The 19,046-nt window shown below is 42.4% G+C and overlaps 1 protein-coding gene across 1 annotated transcript in view; it reads left to right on the forward strand.

Moving 5' to 3' along the window:
• LOC138953165 (nesprin-1-like) overlaps positions 1 to 19,046 on the forward strand; it is a gene marked incomplete in the record, with an annotated part of 316,807 nt that overhangs the window by 171,882 nt on the left and 125,879 nt on the right. The window contains 5 exon segments of the mRNA XM_070324965.1: positions 11,733 to 11,851; positions 12,535 to 12,742; positions 16,123 to 16,266; positions 17,050 to 17,232; positions 18,876 to 18,996. Coding sequence (XP_070181066.1) covers positions 11,733 to 11,851; positions 12,535 to 12,742; positions 16,123 to 16,266; positions 17,050 to 17,232; positions 18,876 to 18,996 — 775 coding nt within the window.

Genomic DNA, 19,046 nt, shown 5'->3' on the forward strand with positions numbered 1-19,046 from the left:
CCTGTTACGTCCAAAGATCAAAGGGCCAGTAGTTGAAAAGTACCCACCACACACATGCATGCTCACACACGTATCAATTACACATTTAACAGTATACACCTCCCTCCTCGAAAACCACATATAGGTAGACAGGTATTAAGTAAGAACAGAGTACGTTTACCATAACACAGGTCAACGCGATCTACGCACGCAAACCTCAGTGACAATAGACTGACAATCAAACACTTGGCTACTATCAGCGCTAGGTCATCACAGCTTTCACTGTAGTATCGATCGGTGGATCATCCTTGCTTAATACTGTGGTCAGCACGCAGTGGCCAGGAATTAGGGAGGGTCACCAACGTCCAAGAGGGGACAGTCTCCTTACCTGTGAAACTACCATCAGTTCCGGCTTGACCGAGGATTCTTTGCGTCTACTTCAGTGTGTGTTTCACAGTGTGTTGCACACTGAAGTATGAATGCTTTTATACATGTGTTCACTGGAAGATAAACAATAGTTTGCAGTGCATGTTGTGATCTGACTACAAGTCGCGTTACAGTGGAGAGAGATCAGCTGTAAAGAAAGGAACACGTTCGGTTGGGATGATATCGACGATAAACTAAACTTCTGCAAAACGTTCTGGTCTCACTGCCCGTGTTTTTGTGAATAAATTAGTCAGATATGAGAATGGTGTTGGGATCGCAGTGAATGTTGTGATCATTGAAGTACGTGCGAAGATACAGGGAAGAGAATATCAACTATTTTAAGGCAAACTTTCGGTTCGGATGATATTGATGATCAACAAAACTGCTCCAAAACTTTCTATGCTCTCTACTTGTGTTTAGTAAGAAACAGGTAGTGAACACTTTTTATAACAGTAATGACTAACGATACATATATATACAGATGAATAGAACATGTTACTAAACAGACAGCTAGGGATTAGGCCAGAATCGGCAGCAACATTTAGGTTATATGACTTATTCTTCAGAAAAGCGATGAATCATTTTCAAAAGCAGTCTTTCTTTATATAATAATTTATATGATTTCATCTGACTGTAGCTGGGTTTTTTTTCCTCCTTATTTTGCTGTAGGACCGACTCCAAGACAGAACTTTTTTTCATTAACTGGTTTCAATACCGACCACATGCAGACACCTGTCCTAGACCACGATGTATCATCAAACACATTTTTGACAGAAAGCCCTGAATAGACACTTAGCGTTACGTGAATATTTATGGTGGGAAAGCAAACACAGAAAGCGCGTACAGCATATTTTCAGGGGAGAAATAGATTATATATCATGTTCATATTTACCCATTGCACAGATGACGAGACCAGACTACCTTGACCGCTTTTTCAGCACTGTCGTTTATTAAGTGTCGTTTATTAAGGATAATGGTATAGAACAATAAGTGATATAACATAGGGCATATAACACCTGTGTCTAATTTCAATTGCTGACCGCTACTGCTTAATTCATGCAATTTTCCGTAAACGTAGACGGCCCAAGTCAGCTAATAAACAAAGTAGAGAACCATGGATAGATTTTAACTTAGACTTGGTGTCAGGGATATTCCTTTATCCTTGAACATTTTGTGAGAAACTGCAAGCATAGCCATATCTTCAGGGCAGAAATATGAGAAGTTGTTATCTACGTTCATATTTACCCACCACTAAGATGAACTGACGAGACTAGAATACCGTTAACCCTTTCACTGTGATTGCGAATGAAGAAATACAACTGGAAGTGCTCTAAGAGTAAGACAACACCTGTGTGTTAATTCACCAGGCCTTCAGTACACAAATTACCCTCAACAAAGACGACAGATAATCAGCTCTCTAAGAAAGTAGAAAAACGTTGCCAGACAGATTTTGACTGAGACTTTGTGTATCTGCTATCCATCTACACTTAAATGTGTGGTTTATTTTTTTTATTTTTTTTAAACTGCCAGCATATTTTCAGAGTAGAAATATGTAGAGCATTTATCTTCGTCTGTATTTACCTACCACAACGATACACTGACGAGGCAAGATTATACATTAACCCCCTTTCTCAACACTGTGATTGAAAACAGCGGTATAGACCCAGAAGTGATCTAACATAACACCTGTGTATAATGTCAATAGGCTTACGATCTGGTCGCTACTGCACAATCTAGCCTCGAGGACCGTTTCTCGAGTTTATGGCTCTCGTAGGGTCCTTCAAAACCCGTAACAGAAGGCTGAGAGCTAGGTAAAGAACAGAGAGAAAGCGACAATCGAATGGAAACACGAGAGCTAAAGGAGATTTAGTGTAAGAGAGAGAGAGAGAGAGAGAGAGAGAGAGAGAGAGAGAGAGAGAGAGAGAGAGAGAGAGAGAGAGAGAGAGAGAGAGAGAGAGAGAGAGATCGAGCTCGAACTCGAACTCGAACTCGAACTCGAAAACTTTATTACCGAGGGATGATAGCATTAGGTCCATATGGTCCTTTCTTACAGCTAGTCCCTACTATGATACACACATGAAACAAAGAACACATTGAAGAATAAAAAATAAAAAATAAATCACACACAAAAAATCAAATAAAACAAAATTATGTATGGAAAAGTATAACAAAGTAAAAATATAAAAAAAAATGCAAAAGTGTGCTTGTTAATGGAAGCATACTATACACTTTCTCTTTCACACATCCTCACACACATTCGCACAAACTGTACACCGACTTAGTCGTTAGAGAGGTGCTTTCGGAGCTGTCTTTTAAAAGAAGATAATGACAGACATGACTTGATATTTACAGGTAGTGAGAGAGCGAGCGAGAGAGAGAGCGAGAGAGAGAGAGGGAGAGAGAGAGAGAGAGAATTAACGCGTCGAGTTAACAGGCAGAGAGTGCGGGTTATAGCTGGGGACACTTCACACTGCCCGATGCGTTGGTCTCGTGCCAGCGACTTACGGGACCGCTGTGTCTGCTGTTGTGTGCGTGAAGGTCCAACGTTCTGGAACCAAGGCCCGTGTCCTGCTGTGGTCACTTATAGAGCTGTGGTCAAGTCAGTCAGTCTGTGAGTGACCGCCGTGGCGTGCAGGCAGCCACCATGATTACCTAGATGTTCCTACCACCACTTTTCGTGCGCTCAGCTAAGACTTGAGGATGTGATCGACAGAAAACTCCACATTATGATCACTTGAAGTCTTCTTCCCTATAGGGATTGGAACCCGAAGAACCTTGACCGCTGCACCCATCTCTCCCTCCATCCACGTGTCATCTCTCACCCCCCTCTTACTTCCTGCAGTTCTGCTCACACTTTCGTTTTCGTTTCATACATATACACATCCCCTGTGTTGTGAAGCATCGTGAACAGGGCTTGTAGAGCCGGCAAGAGGGGAGCATTAATTGAGAGTGTTTGACCGTTGTCTCCGCTTGAAGAAAAAAGTGTCCGTTTTTTCGTCATCTGGACCATTCGTCATCGTCGTCGTCTTTCTTCTTCCTCTTCTTCCTCTTCGACAAACGTGTGTATCTGCAGCAGTTGAAGAGACCAGTCTCAGGACTAAAATCTCTTTCCGCCAAAGTTTGAGACTTTTTTTGTCGAGCTACAGAACGAGAGGTATACAATTTTTCGTCGTTTGGGCCATCGTGATCTCTTCTTCGATATCTGTAGCGACTGAAGAAGGACGTATCGAACTTGTTAGGTTTTCGTCATTTTGAACAGTTCGACATCGTCACACCTCTTCAGTCCTCTTCTTCGTCTTCAGCAAAACGCATAACTGCAGCAATTAATAAGAATAATAGCTGACCTAAGCCGCTACCACCTGTCTTCTCAAAGGGAAGAAGTTGTGGCATTTCGTCATCTGGACCATTGGCTCTCACCATCCTCCCTCCATCCAGCTCTTCTTCTCCGCCCACCCACCCACACACACGCCGGGAATTCAAGACGGCTCAACGGGCTGTATTTAACCAAAGACTTCCAAGCTGATTAACACTCCACGCCTACTTAGACAGGACTCATCACCAATTAACAGCGCTGATAGCTGACCAGACTGGTCCCGCTAGCAGATCGCCTTTCGAATCGAGTTGTGGTCAGTCCTGAGAGGAGTTTCAGAGAAGGAGTCAGTTAGGAAGTCTGTTTCACACAGTGGAGATTGGGATTCAGTTTTACACAGTAACGAGAAGAAGTGGCGTGTATTACTGTCAGTTGGTCACAGTCCGGAGAAGTCAGTTTCAAAGAGTTCAATTTGGGAGTCCAATTTCGCAAAGTCCCGTGAGTAACTTTGGTGTGTTGTAAAAGTTCTGTCAGTTATGGGTGCTTATCTGAGTTGTGCAAATGGAAGGAGCTGTACTAGCGACCAGACTCCTAAGAAGAAGAAGAAAAAGGAAGGATGGAAGATGAAAAAGAAGAGGAAGGTAGGAGGCTGATTTTGTCGAATATTACGGAGTGTTTATATATATTCTTATTAACAAATCGTCGACAGGGAACAAAACAACAAAAACAACCTCCCCCCCCGCCAAAAAAAAACCCCCAAACAAACACTACATTTTATTTAGCAGATTTGCAGATTAGCAGAATAAGCGGCTAAACAGAAAACACTGGCGAACTTTGAGAGAGAGAGAGAGAGAGAGAGAGAGAGAGAGAGAGAGAGAGAGAGAGAGAGAGAGAGAGAGAGAGAGAGAGAGAGAGAAATAGAGAGAGAGAGTAAAAGACAGAGAAAGAGAAAGAGAGAGAGAGTTTTTGTAACCAGAAACTTTTCAGTCATGAAATCAAAGCCATTGGTTGACTAACACTTCTCTTAGTCAATCACGAATGTATACCGACAATTACAACTTTCTCAATTACGTATAAAATCAGTGACATTCATGGACAAACAGTATAGTTATTTGATCCTCAATATCTGTCCACAACTTGTCCTGTTATCAGTAGTGAATGATTGACAGGGATCGAACAAACACCCACTTGTCAATTGCCCTTCAAACCTCGTCAGCCGTTTTGAAGCAGCACTTGAACAAGCTAGATAAACACGTCCCTATGCATGGAGCACGTTTTGGTAGGAGCAAATTTACTGTATTGTTCCATGGTTATATAAGCAGCTCCATATATAAACAAGTCTCCGGGGGCTGACATAACTGTGATTTAAGATACTTTGTTAGAAACAAATCAGTTGTATTGTCTACAAACCAGCTGGAGACAAGTGCCCGGTGTAAACACATTTATTGTTATGATTCTTTGGTAAGAGCAGATTAGCTGTAGTCTGTTTATGTTGCATAAGAAAATGAATATTTGAAACTGAAGGTCTTGGCCTGTGAATGTCATTCGTAGAAGGAACAAATCAAACGATATTCAGTGCAAATTCATATTTATATATGCTTTATGATAAATGTTGATGTGTGTTGCTCTGATAAAAGCAACATTACCAGCGAACACCAAATCCCTTTTAAACCCAGGGAGTGAATTCGCCATCCATCATTTCTCATACTCACAATCCCCCCGCAATAAATCCCGCAAAATATCTGTCAGTAACATAAATACCTTCTCCGATTTAATCAACCAAACCGGCGAATCAACACTCATTTCAAGAAACAGACATCGAATTCGTCACGCATCCTTTCTCATACAAACCGACCATTTACAACAACAGCAGATTCCTACTTAAATGTAAATATCTTGGCAGCCATTTTGTTCTGATTTAATCAACCAAACTAGTGAACGAAAGATTCCTTTTAAAAGCAGAAGAATGAATTCGTCACCCTTCATTTCAGCTTCCTGTCGTACCCAGAAATAAAGCCTAGTATCACAACACCATTGGACATGCATGCCAGACGAATTCTTCACGGACCTTGAAATCGGTAGCAGCCAATGACCCGCAAAGATCGGTGCTTGTCGGCCCATTTCTACACCCCTCATTACCCTCTCAGACAATAGACACTGATCAGAAGGCAACTGTTCCAATAAAAGCTACCCAGCGGGGAGAAAGCACCCTGGTCTGTCCGGTGTTTTGGATCATCGCCAAATCACGAGGATCGATTGTTTTGTGATTTGGTGTGACCTGTCTGTTCTGCAGACAAGAAGGAGTATATGTTTCAGTGGCGTTGGAGTAACGGTCATATATGTCGCCTGTGGCGCTTCTGTTTATTATTTAACGACCGTTTGCAAGTCTGCTTAGGTAACTTTTGGAGAAGTCTGTTATTTTCAAAAGTTAGAAATATTACATTGGCGATGAATCCAGAAATTGGGGCGGGGGGAGAGAGAAGCGGCAGTGTATAATTTTAAAAACATACTCAAAATAAAGACGTCGGCTGTGATCCTCACAAGTCCGCAAGGCAATGCATCCTGGTGTCTGTCTAGACACGGAGCTGTGTAGTTGCTGTCAAAGGGTAGTCCAGAGTAATATCAAAGGGTAGTCCAGAGTAATATCAAAGGGTAGTCCAGAGTAATATCAAAGGGTAGTCCAGAGTAATATCAAAGGGTAGTCCAGAGTAATATCAAAGGGTAGTCCAGAGTAATATCAAAGGGTAGGAAGTCCAGACACAACACATCTCAAGATATGAAAGACCCCCCTCCCCCCCTTTTCGCTCTCTCTCTCTCTCTCTCTCTCTCTCTCTCTCTCTCTCTCTCTCTCTCTCTCTCTCTCTCTCTCTCTCTCTCTCTGTTGTCAATCACACGGCATGTATTACTGACCCCCCCCCCTCCCCGTTGAAATGAACCTTGTGTGTTTAATCAATAAAATGTCTCACGTCTTACGTCTTACGTCTCTCTCTGTTGGTCTGTCTCTCTGTTGGCCTGTCTCTCTGTCTGTCTCTGTCTGTCTGTCTGTCTGTCTGTCTGTCTGTCTCTCTCTCTCTCTCTCTCTCTCTCTCTCTCTCTCTCTCTCTCTCTCTCTCTCTCTCTCTCTCTCAAGGAGCCATTATGATAGCTTCAATCCGTCCACTGTGTTGTCAAACTTTTTGAACAGCGATTGTGGTGACAGCTAACTGCTTCTTGTACTAAAGCGAGTGTCCAGGTGGTCAACTGGCGAAAGTTCAAGTGCAGGATGCATTAAGGTGTGCTGCGACTCTCCAAGGACTGTTTTGAGGGTTTTCTCCGTTGCTGTTGTTGTTTTGTTGTAAAAACCAATATGCATGGTTAAACTAAAATGTAGTTGGCAACAACTCAGGCCTTGGAACTGCCGTGGCGTTAGTTGTTAGCGGTCGTTGGGTCATAGATGTGTGTGTGTACAGTTCAGAGTGGTAACATCAGTGCAGGTGGCAGTAAGATTTATACACCGGAAATCCCAAGCCTGGATTTGGCAAAGAGAATGGCAAACAAACTTGGCAAACAGACCTGCTTAATTAATACAACAATACTTTACGAAAGTTCTGGAAAAGTTTGCAGCTGCTTTTCACATTAGCAGGGACCTATATAATATAGGTCTATGGCATTAGTCATCAAAACTGCGTTCGACTTGTTGGTTATACCTGCTTAGACACATGGTAAGTGCACATTTTGATTTTTTGCAGATTTTAAAACACGGGGCTATGGTTTTTGTCAGGTCGATTTTAGGGGTGACCTTGTTTGACAGGCTGTAACGGGATGCCTATACAAATTACCACCGATCGGATAAATGATATAAACGGCGAACATAATTACCTTTTCCAGCATATAAAGTTGAACTAAAATGGATTGCGTTTTACCGCTTTTGTTAGCTTGCGAAAGTTGTTGCAATAATTTGTTGGCCAAGTTTATGATGCAGGAGTGTACCAGCCGGTCTCTGATCAGCCAACTTTCAGAAGTGTGCATAGCCTGCCTGTCTCAAGTTCACAACGATATGGTTTCACACTGCTTCAGTGACTGCAACACAATATTCACTGTATCTTCTTCATTTTCTTCTCCTTTTTTTCACAAATAAAACTGTTCAGGCACTGATGAGGCATAATAACCTCCAGACAAAAATCAAGGCTCCAGTACGGCAGCTAAGATGATAGACACGATCAGTTGGCTCCAGCAATGGATTTTCTGCAAGCGAGATGATTTTCACGAAAGACAAAAAGGACACTATGAACAAAACGAACGATCCGACTATACCTAGCCAGCTAACCAGCCGCCTACTTGCCTACGCACCCAACTTCATTTAAGTCAGTTTTCCCCCACTTCACAGTTGTTATTTGACAGAATTCTGTAGAATACCGCTGAATTCACCTCAAAGTAACTATTTTGTGTCTCTCACACATCTATCCATACAATTAAGAACTACAGGGAGAAGAAAAAGATGACTCTTTCCAGCTTCTCCTTTGCCCACAGCTGGCCGCACATCGCTGAGACGCGTGTGGCCTTTCATGACAGGTATACTTTGGTAGAGATAATATAAACGGACAAGAGCAAGTGTCCTTTTTAAGGGAGGTGTCCTCTCATGGGAGGGTCTACACATCGCAGGTACTGCTGTACCAACAAGCCAGCTGGTGAAAGTAAAACGGAATTACGTTACGCAACCTGTAGATAGTCTTATGCCACAGCACTCACTGTCCGTCTAAACTTACACGGTCAGGATTTTGCCAACTAAACCCCGGGACTGTCGGGAATGTCCGTGCCATGATGAGTGATAACGTCTGTTTCTTCGACATCCGCCCTGGGTGGATAGATTTGTTGCAGTATATTTCAGTATGATGAGAGCCGTGCTTCTTGGTATTTCGAAGACGAGAAGCAGAAAAACTGTCTGGTTTGTGTTAATATTAAGGAATGGCACATTAGCATTTCGAAGTTTCTGTTTTTGTTAACACTCAAAGATAGGGGTGTCAGATTTATCTCGTATGCTCAGAGGATTAAGGAATGATAATACATGAGCAGTACGGAGTAGAGAAGCAGAGCAAGTTTCTGTTTATTATTACAATTCATTGATCATGATGTGGATGCCAGAGTTACTCGTATACTGAGAGGATTAAGGAATGGCTTCTTAGCATTTCGGAGTAGAGACGCATAAATGTTTCTGTTATTTACTAACATCGGGGGATAGGGATGTCAGATTTCATTCGCTTGCCATGAAGATTAAGGAATGGTATTAACATTACATAGTAGTGGAGCAGAACGCGTTTCTGTTACTCGTGCATGCATGGGTAGGGACGTCAGATTATCCAGGATCACTGGAACAAGCGCAGATCTGAAAGAGATCAGGATTACCATACATGAAGAATACACGATGACTTTTCTTACTGTGCGTACGCAGGGACGGACAAGGAGAGGCGTAGTTTGTGTGTATGCGCGCGCGAGAAAGACAGACAGACAGACAGAGAGAGAGAGACACACACACACACACACACACACACACACACACACACACACACACACACACACACACACACACAAACAGAGAGAGAGAGAGAGGGAGGGGAAGAGAAGCAGTTGCACTTGCTTACACTGTGGAAGTATTTGATAAAAAAAAATGTAGGGTTTTTTTTTACGTAAAGGACACGTCAAGTCTCTTTCAAAACCATAAATCTGTCGCATGCAATGCACCCAACTTTTTTAATTTGCTGTGTAATAAGTAAACAAAGTATGAACGAGCCGAATCAGCCGATCATTTTAGATCTCTGATCCTTTTCCCGTTTGCCCCAGGGTCAGATTCTAATCAGCTTACAGATGGATATACTGCAGTGATTGTTGGGACTAAAGCGATTATGGTGCAAACAAAGCGCACACTATATCACAACTGCCCGTCCGATTTAACTGTTTTCTTCCACATTACTGGTCAGGTTTGCAAGCGCATTCATCAACAAAGAAGTGTCAGTTTTATATTGCATTGAATGTGGCTGAAAGCTTATTTCATAGACTTGTTATACCTTGTTAAGATAAAAGTTAAGGCAAAGGGACATTTCTGTATGTTCTACATTCAGATACTAAAGTTGTATTGAATTATATGGAATAATAAAAAGCCAGTGGCTTGTCGGTATGCCTGCACGTACCGCACAGGGGACGGATGGTACCTTTAACAATACCCAGTGATGCAGAAAACGGTAGTATAGAGTACTGCTTGATTGCATGTGGAGGTGTGTTTCTAACGTAAGGGCTTCTTTGGTTGGTGTCCCGGTGAACCATTCCAGCGCTGAAGGAAGTATAACCAGTGCAATGTGAAAACTATGACTGAGAAAACAAAGGGAGTTTCAAAGTGTATAAAAACTGGTGCAACGGCCAAGAATATGTATTGTATCTCCCTTCAAGTTCCTCCACCCCGACACCCCCCCCACACACACACACACACACACATTCCCGCCCCCTGCCCCTCCTCCTGCAATCAATCACATACACACTAGCAATTAAATAACTATTCTTATTCACACTCAAACGGAATCGCAAAGTCCAAGAACGTGTCTTAACTACGTCTGTTCTTCCATCTGTCGTGCTTTCAGTCTGTCTGTGTGTCTGTCTCTCTCTCTCTCTCTCTCTCTCTCTCTCTCTTTCTCTCTCTCCCTTGCTCGGCCACCCCTTCGATCCCTACCTCCACCGCACCCCCACCCCCACCCATCTCTCTTTCCTAAGCGTACTGTTTATGCCCTTGACCCCCATGTGTGCTTGCCAAGTTGTCCACATGACAGCCTAGCGGCAGGGTTTGAAAAATACTGGTCAGCAATATTACAATGCGGAACTGCATTGAACCGCACAAACTCCCTTCAGTCAACAACACCACACATACCCCTCGCTGAGCGCTTATTACATTTATGGGCAGAATATACCTGCGCAGTTTCAGCGGCACAGACGACGCACTGCATATTATTGATGCTGCGATAGGGATTAGGACGAGTACTTGGCCTGTTTTCCTTTCATGCAACGTGTAGTGGGCTGGGATAATCTGCAGTGCCGCGTCGTCGGTCCTGCTGAAGTTACATATATATGTGAGCGGAACCCCATTGCAGGACATGAAACTGAGACACAGAGACAGCAACGCATGCAATCCGTTTGTCAATGTGACCCTGAACATTACCGATGAAACAAGAGCCTAGCTGTGCCCTTTCACTACAAGCACGTAATATCTAGTTGCCTTTAGACGGATTAATCAGTGTTGTCTTGTCTGCCGGTATAACTTGTCTAGTCTTATGTTGATGGGGATTTACTTGTGGTAGATTTTAGCTGGATACTATGACAGTTAGCACGAGCAAGTGTCTTGAAGGAGAGAACAGTGTGACTGCCTTGTTATGGGCAGAAATCCACTGTTCTTGTTTGTGTCGGATATTCTGTCTCTGTCCCTGGCTCTCTCTGACTGTCCTTCTGTTTGTCTGTCTTTTTCTGTCCGTCTGTCTGTCTGTCCGTCCGTCCATCTGTGTCTCCCGTCACACACACACACCTACACATAGACACACACACACACACACACACGTACAGAGCACTCTCTCTGTCTCTGTCTCTGTCTCTCTCTCTCTCTGTCTCTCTTTCTCTGTCTCTGTCTCTCTCTCTCTTTCTCTCTGTCTCTCTCTCTATCTCTGTACACGTGTCTGTCTGTCTATCTGTCTGTCTGTCTATCTCTGTCTATCTCTCTCTCCTTCTCTCATTCAGTCTTTACTGGATCCATTCATCCTCGCTGTGTGTTACCCAGCACAGAAAGAAGTCTATAATTTGGTATTCGTTAGCGTTTCTGATCACCGACTTGCCCCTGTACATTTTTCACTCCTTGGACAACTATCATCCTGCAAGAATTCATTAAAACTGCTTCACCAAACAGGAATTATTATAGAAAATATTTTCCTAGCTCCGTGCCTTTTCATTGTGCACAGACTTTTCATATGTTGTTGGACTCATTGTTCCGTGTGCTATGTACTTTCAGACATTTTTGGATGACGTTGACACACGGCGGAAGGGCATTGACAATGTGCGCACCAAGGCTGCTGAAAATCTGCCCACCCTCAGCATGCATGACACCGAGCTTGTTGAGGAACATATCAGGTTAGAAATCTAGCTGTCTGTCTGTTTTTGTTTCTGGGAGTGTGTGTCTGTCCATCTGTGTGTTTGTGTTTGTATGTCAGTTTGTCTTCTGTTTCTCTCTCAGTGTCTGCCTTTCTTCTCCCCTAGTGTTAATTTTTGCGTGTGTTTTGCTATCTTTGTGACAATTTACATTTTTTATAGTTTAGAAGAAAAATATAAAACTTTACACCATCATCCCAGCTTGTCCAGGAAAGTTTAGCAAGTCAGTCATGCAGTTAGTCCGAGTTGTCAGTCATTTTGTCAGTCAGCAAGTACTGCACAATTAATCCCACCTTTTTTTTCTTGAGTATTTGCTCTCTCTCTTTCTCTTCCTCTCTATCTTTTTTTTTCTCTCTCACTTTTCTTTCACTCTCTTTCTCCCTCCCTCCTTTCCTCCTTCTGTGCTTAGTTGAAAACAGTATCCAGCTACATATATACGTACAAACCTTTGCAGGAAAGCAGAATATCACAGTTTTACCTCCTTGTCCTACATGTATATTTAAACTAACAACGCATTTTATCTCAAAGACATTTCTGTACATCCTTTTATACAAAAATATAATTTTAGAAAGAGGGTAAACAGCAAGAAAGGCTTCATTTTGAGAGCTAAAAATTGTACCAGCATAGTCACAACCCGTGTTTTAATGTTACCTTCTAACTCACAGAACATCAGAGAGGAAGTATGGAGAACTCCAAGCAACGGCGGAAAAGAAACAGCGCAGCTACGCGACCTTGGGTGGTGACCTTGGCCACATCAAGATGGAAGCGGAGCAGTACATTCGCTGGCTGGAGGACACCAACTCCTCTCTCACCACCGAGCTACGTCTGGGATGTCACCCTGATGATGTTGACCAGCGGCTGAACGAAACTCAGGTATGGAGATGTAATTACATGTACAAAGGTGGAAAAGCGAGCACACAGAATACAACAAAGCAGTGAAAGAGAGTTGTGCAGTATTCTCCTAACGCAAGAGAGAATGTTATAATTATGAAACAGAAAAAATTTGATGGTGTGAAATTTGACGATTGATAGCGATTGGATTTGTTGCTAAATGTTTCAGATATTGCCTGGTTGCTTGAGGCTCTGAGTTGTTCAGTTCAAAATGGTTTTTTTCAGGTTCAAAGGTGTTATAGTGTGTGGTTATCCTTTCGATGGTAAATGTTTTGTTGTAGATACCCAATAAACATGCCAGAAGTGGGCCATTGCTGGCGTTTTGATGGCAATGCCAGTTGCCAGAACTACTGCCATCAAAGGCCCACTTATGGCCCAATGCTGGCATATTACCCGTATGCACATTGGCAAATTGATGGGCCATCACTGGCAAGCCAGCACTTTGCCAGCAAAAACCCATCATTTATTTGCTGGCTTTTTGATGGCTTGCCATCATTTTGCCAGCAATTTGCCAGCAATTTTCCAGCAAAAACCCATCATTTATTTGATGGCTTTTTGATGGCTTGCCAGAATTTTGCCATCATTTTGCCAGAATTTTGCCAGCAAAAACCCATCATTTATTTGATGGCTTTTTGATGGCTTGCCATCATTTTGCCAGAATTTTGCCAGCAAAAACCCATCATTTATTTGATGGCTTATTGATGGCTTGCCATCAAAAACCCAGCATTTTGCCAGCATTTCGCCAGCATTTTGCCAGCATTTTGCAGGTTTTTAGTTCCATATAAAAAAAACTTTTTTCCATATATTTTCCGTTAATGGCCCTTTACCTGCTGAAATTACCGGGCCAGTTGTGGCCCGGCAAAATGCCATATTTCTGTCTTTACCATTGCCAGCAAAATGCCAATAAGTTGCAGGAAATATACCAATACCACTGATTCGGATAGAATGACGGCTCTATTCATGTACTCGATCTGCACAGTCTTGTTAGCCCATAGATGGTTGTTAGAAGTCTATAAATATGCTTTGTTTTGTCATTTTTTACTGTGAATGTAATAACAATAACAAAACACAGCACATCAATGGACTTTTCAACCCATGCTGGCGGCAAGACGTGCGCAAATAAAGCAAAGGGCAATGCTGTCAAGCTGTACATTAGCAATATGCATATGCGTAATTATCAAATTCATCAGTAAAATGCAATTGAAATGCTAATCACATTTGTCGTGTAACTTATCTGGCAAGTAAAGGCAGTGGTTTTGACAGAATATCGTCATCAACGCAGTTATAGCGGGCACAACAACAATACAGTAATATATATTAAAAACAAAACAAATGTAAAGCTTCCAAACAGCAACGACTCATTACCGAAACATTACAGAAACGTACGCTTTGTTTTCAGTTGCTCACTGTTTTATTTTATTTGTACAGCGTTCTAAATTTCACACTCGAGACATGATGACCAAAGGCAGGAATGTTTCTTGTTCACTTCCCAGTAAACCTCCGTAGGATTGTCTTGATTCTGTCATTTCTCTGTTCGCATCCGCAACGTTGAGATAACGCTTCTTTTCTTTGTCCTGACGTCGTAGCCTACGGTAAGCCATTGAAACTCTCAAGTCCTCCTGCCGTTCACCTCTTGAAACATGAAAGCAAACGAGTTTTGTTGGTTTTAATTCATTATTCCATATCACACACACACACACACACACACACACATACACACACACACACACACACACACACACACACACACACACACACACACACACACAACCAAACAACCAAACAAACGCAAGCATACACGCAGGCATGCAAGCAAACAGCACACGCACGCACGCATGCGCGCGCGCTCACACACACACGCGCAAACACACACGCGCACACACACACACACACACACACACACACACACACACACATACACACACAGAGGCATTCTCACAGAGAGGACGACTTCTTGTAATCTATCATATTTTCTGAACTGACTAAAATGCCAAGCAGAAGTAAGGGGTCAACAGGAATATGTATTTTGATCTAACCTGCGAAGCTTACGTTGTCTCGGACAGCTCTCTTGCGTTTCTCTCAGGAACTGAGACCCAGGCGAGCTGCATCTTATCCAGTTGGGCAATCAGACACTTGCACAAATCTTTGTCCTGGAGTGAATAGACACATACTCAATGTCAACATTCACAAGATGCAATTTGTTTGGTTACAAGTAAGCTTATGGTAATGCCTATGGTGCTTTTCTTTTGACAGAGACAAAAACACACACACACACACACACACACACACACACACAACCGCGCGCGCGGGCGCACACACACACACACACACACACACACACACAACCGTGCGCGGGCGCACACACACACACACACACACACACACACACACACACACACACACACACACGCGCGCGCGCAGATTCTTTCTTACAGAGAGGACGACTTCTTAAAGTCTATTATATTTTGCGAACTGACTCAAACGTCCAGCAGAAGAAAGTTGAAAAAAAGACCGACAACGGAGGAAAAGAACAAGAAGATACTAGATCTAACGCCGTTGCGACGACCTGCTCACACAACTGTTTGTGAAACTCACCACGCTTGCTTCTAGCCGGAGGAGATCGGACGCGTACTGAAATCGAAGAAGGTGCTTTGGAAATTCCTTGAAGTTGAATGCAAAACAAATAACCGGACATCTGCAGAACCACCGCGGGCCGGATTTAGTTGACAATGCGTCATCATCACGAGTGACGTCAAGATATTTCGACATTTGTTTGTACATTACGTCACTCCAAGTGAGAAAGTCATACCGCTGTGCTGTCGCAGATCTTCTTGCCAGCAATAATCCAGCATTGGCCCACTGCTGGCGTGCCAGCAAAAACCCACCTATAATTGCCAGCAAATCGCCACCTATGGCCCAATGCTGGCAAACAAGCACTGGGCCATCAATGGCGTGCCAACAGTGGGCCAATTAAGGCATTTTACTGGCCGACAATATTACTGGAATGCCAGAGATGGGCCAGTGATGGCAAGCCATAACTGGGCCTTTGTTGGCAAACCATAATTGGCCCAGTGTTGGTTTTTTTATGGCCAGCTTTACCAAACTTGCCAGCAAAAAGCCAGCAGTGGCCCAGTTCTGGCATGTTTATTGGGTAATAGGTGCAGCACCTTTTGACCAACTCATGATCCCTATTACCCCATGATTAAGCTTGAATTTGATGCCATTGCAGAAGCTGTGTTCCTGACATCAATGATGATGACAATGACGACAAAGAATGAAGATATTGATGATGATGATAGCAACATTGATGATAATCATAATGATCATAACTGAATAAAAAAACTCTACTTACTGAACCACAGGAGCTGAATGCGATACTGGAGGAGAAGGAGATCACACTAGAGGCGGTGAAGAAACAAGCGGAGGCACTGCTGACCGACCTGCCCGGCCCTGAACGACAGTCCGTAGAGCTGCTGGTCAGACAGGTGCAGGCCCAACATGCACAGGTATGACTGGATGACACCACCCCCCCCCCCCCCCCAGCCCTCACGGCTTTTTTCTTTTGTAAATTTTCATGTATGTTCTGTTTTTGTTTGGGGTTGGGCTACGTCAGCGACACAACCGTCAACCGCTGAAGGGGGAAGAGGTTTTGGTAATACTAAATAGTTATATTTTCTGTGTTCTTCAAGAAATAATTAGGTTAATGAATGGAATGCTTTTTTTTGATACAATACAGTACTTTGAGTAGTTAGATTGAACAAACAGTATTTTAAATTACAACAAATGATAACAAGAAACAGCATTTGAATAAAGGACGAATGATAATGACAAAACAAGAGATGAAAACTTAGTTTTGGTTGCAATACTCTCATTCCATCTTATTTTTCTCTCAGTTGTACTGACTCTTTTGAATATGTTAATTGTTCTTCATACGCACATTTGACCTATTCATTGAGGAACAAATGCTTCTGGAATGCTGCCTTTGTTATTGAACGCAGAAGAAGAAAAAGAAGCTGCCCTTGTAAGGCCAAAAAAAAAATAGTCTGTTTACGGTAACCCGACCGACCCTATTTTTTTCGCGCGACCCTAGACTTTTTTTTGGCATTTGGGGAAAAAAATAAAATAAAAAAATAACGTAAAAATATGGTTTTTTGGGGGGGAAAAAAAAATTGAAAAAAAAAATCCGACCTACCGACCCTATTTTTTTGGCCTATGTTACCGTAAACAGACCTCTTTTATTTTTTTGGCCCAATAATACTTACTCAAGTTCCCATATGACTTGTTTACAGGTGGTTCAAATGGTGACGACAAGGCGTGCCAAGCTGGAAGAGAGTCGGCAACTTCGTCGTGAGTTTGAGACGTCGGTCACCAAAGAACAGGATTGGCTGGACGGCAGGGTCAAGGTCGCTGAGAAACTGGACGCTGTGAGACTGCTGGCCTCTGACGTGGAGAAACAGGCAGATGAGTGCAAGGTGTGTTTTAATGTGTGTTTGGTCATTGAAAAGAAACATTTTAAGTGTGGGAAAGGGGTTTGTGGCCGATCTGTCTTCTTTTATCGTAGAAGTTGCATGTACTTCTCAGAGAGGACTTAATTTTTCAGGCTTATATCCATGCTTCTGAACTTGGATCAAGTATGTTGTCATAAGACAGATTTGAAAAAGCCATTTCTCATAACGAGTGTAGTTTGCTAAAACCCATTTGTCGGTCATATATCACACCATTAAAATCAGTCTTGTTATAACTTTAAACAAAATTGTTTGGTCAAATTTTCTCTTTTTGAGAACTTCTGAATTCCTTTTTTGTTTGAGAATTGTTTAAAGGGAAACTGACATTTCAGATTCTGTTTATATGGGATGGATAAAGTGTGATGAGATGTTTCAATTTTCAAAATTTTTGTCTGTTTGAGTAAATGTGTTCGTCAAGGCTGTACGTGTATTCATTTTGTTTCACAGAAGAAGAAATGTTGGGTTATATGCTTTAGAGAGAATTCATTATTATGTTAATTCATGTGACAGATGGCTCTCAAACAGAAGCTAAAGGTATGGTTTGTGTGGATTATCTTGTGAAAATATAACAGACACAGGCACTTGTGTTTATTTTTCAGCACTTAATTGTCACAGACTCAAAAACTGATTCATTAAAATCAGTGAATAAGATATCAGATTTTAAATCGGATACAATAACGGTTAAAGTGATACACAAACATGCAATTATTTAACAGTGTTTTGCAGTTTAACCCTCTGTGTGTGTGTGTGTGTGTGTGTGTGTATGTGTCTGTGTGTGTGTGTGTGTGTGTGAGTTCATGCGTGTGTGTGTGTGAGTCTATCTGTCTTTCTTTCCGTGTGCGATCTCTTTCTTGAACTCTAACATTTGTGTGCAAAAAATTTCATGCACAGTCAAAATGCTCATTCCGTACTTCACCCTGAATGAACTCATATACTACATGCAGTTGTGTGGTCATGTTTCAAGTTACGCTGCTGACACCGGAAGCAAATGTTGATACTGTACTGTGCAAAGCCTGACAGAAAAGATTTAAGAACAGACTATTCTTCTTTAGGGTTTTAACCAGTGTTTTACAATCCAGTAGTTAAAGGGATAACAGGCAAGGAAAGAGCACATGCTCTGATGATTTGGTTTGGGTTACTTCATCTGAGTTACTTCCCTTGTTTGTGTTTATGATGCTTGTTACTAGGGGGCCACGCCATTGAGCGGTACTTCTCGGCTACTTTTGTTTGTAACACCAGAGAGAAGCAGCGCCCTGAAGCGCATTCACACACTTCGATTTAATTAATTATTATTCTTCTGCTATGTTTTGAGCAAATTAATGTGCCATTTGCATCAAGATACCAGTAGATTTTTCAGATTTCCGAAATTTGCCAAAACTCTCCCAAAATGTTCAGATCAATAATATATCCCTTTAAGGTTGAACCATCTTAAAACTTTGGGCCAGCTTGGAGGATCCAAAGATTTCAGGATTCAGGGGTAGATGTAATTCAAGGATCAATAGCTCTTTTGCTTTATGGACTCAGGGGTTAGTGGACCCAACATGCTCCCTTGAAAATTAGTATTTGAAGTTTCATCACAGACACTAACATAAACCTTGTTCCCTGTGCAGAGCCTAGCAGCCAAGGTGCAAAGCAGAAGCAGTCAGCTGGAGGAACTGAATAACAGCGGTCAGCAACTCAAGGAGGACTGCACAGAGGAGGGGGCAGAACAGGTGGATGGCAAATTGACAGGTAAGGGGAAACATGTTTCTGTCTGTCTGTCAACTATTGGGTTGATGTAC

The sequence above is a fragment of the Littorina saxatilis genome, linkage group LG17 (assembly GCF_037325665.1).
Source record: "Littorina saxatilis isolate snail1 linkage group LG17, US_GU_Lsax_2.0, whole genome shotgun sequence".
In the NCBI taxonomy this organism is placed as follows: Eukaryota; Metazoa; Mollusca; class Gastropoda; order Littorinimorpha; family Littorinidae; genus Littorina; species Littorina saxatilis.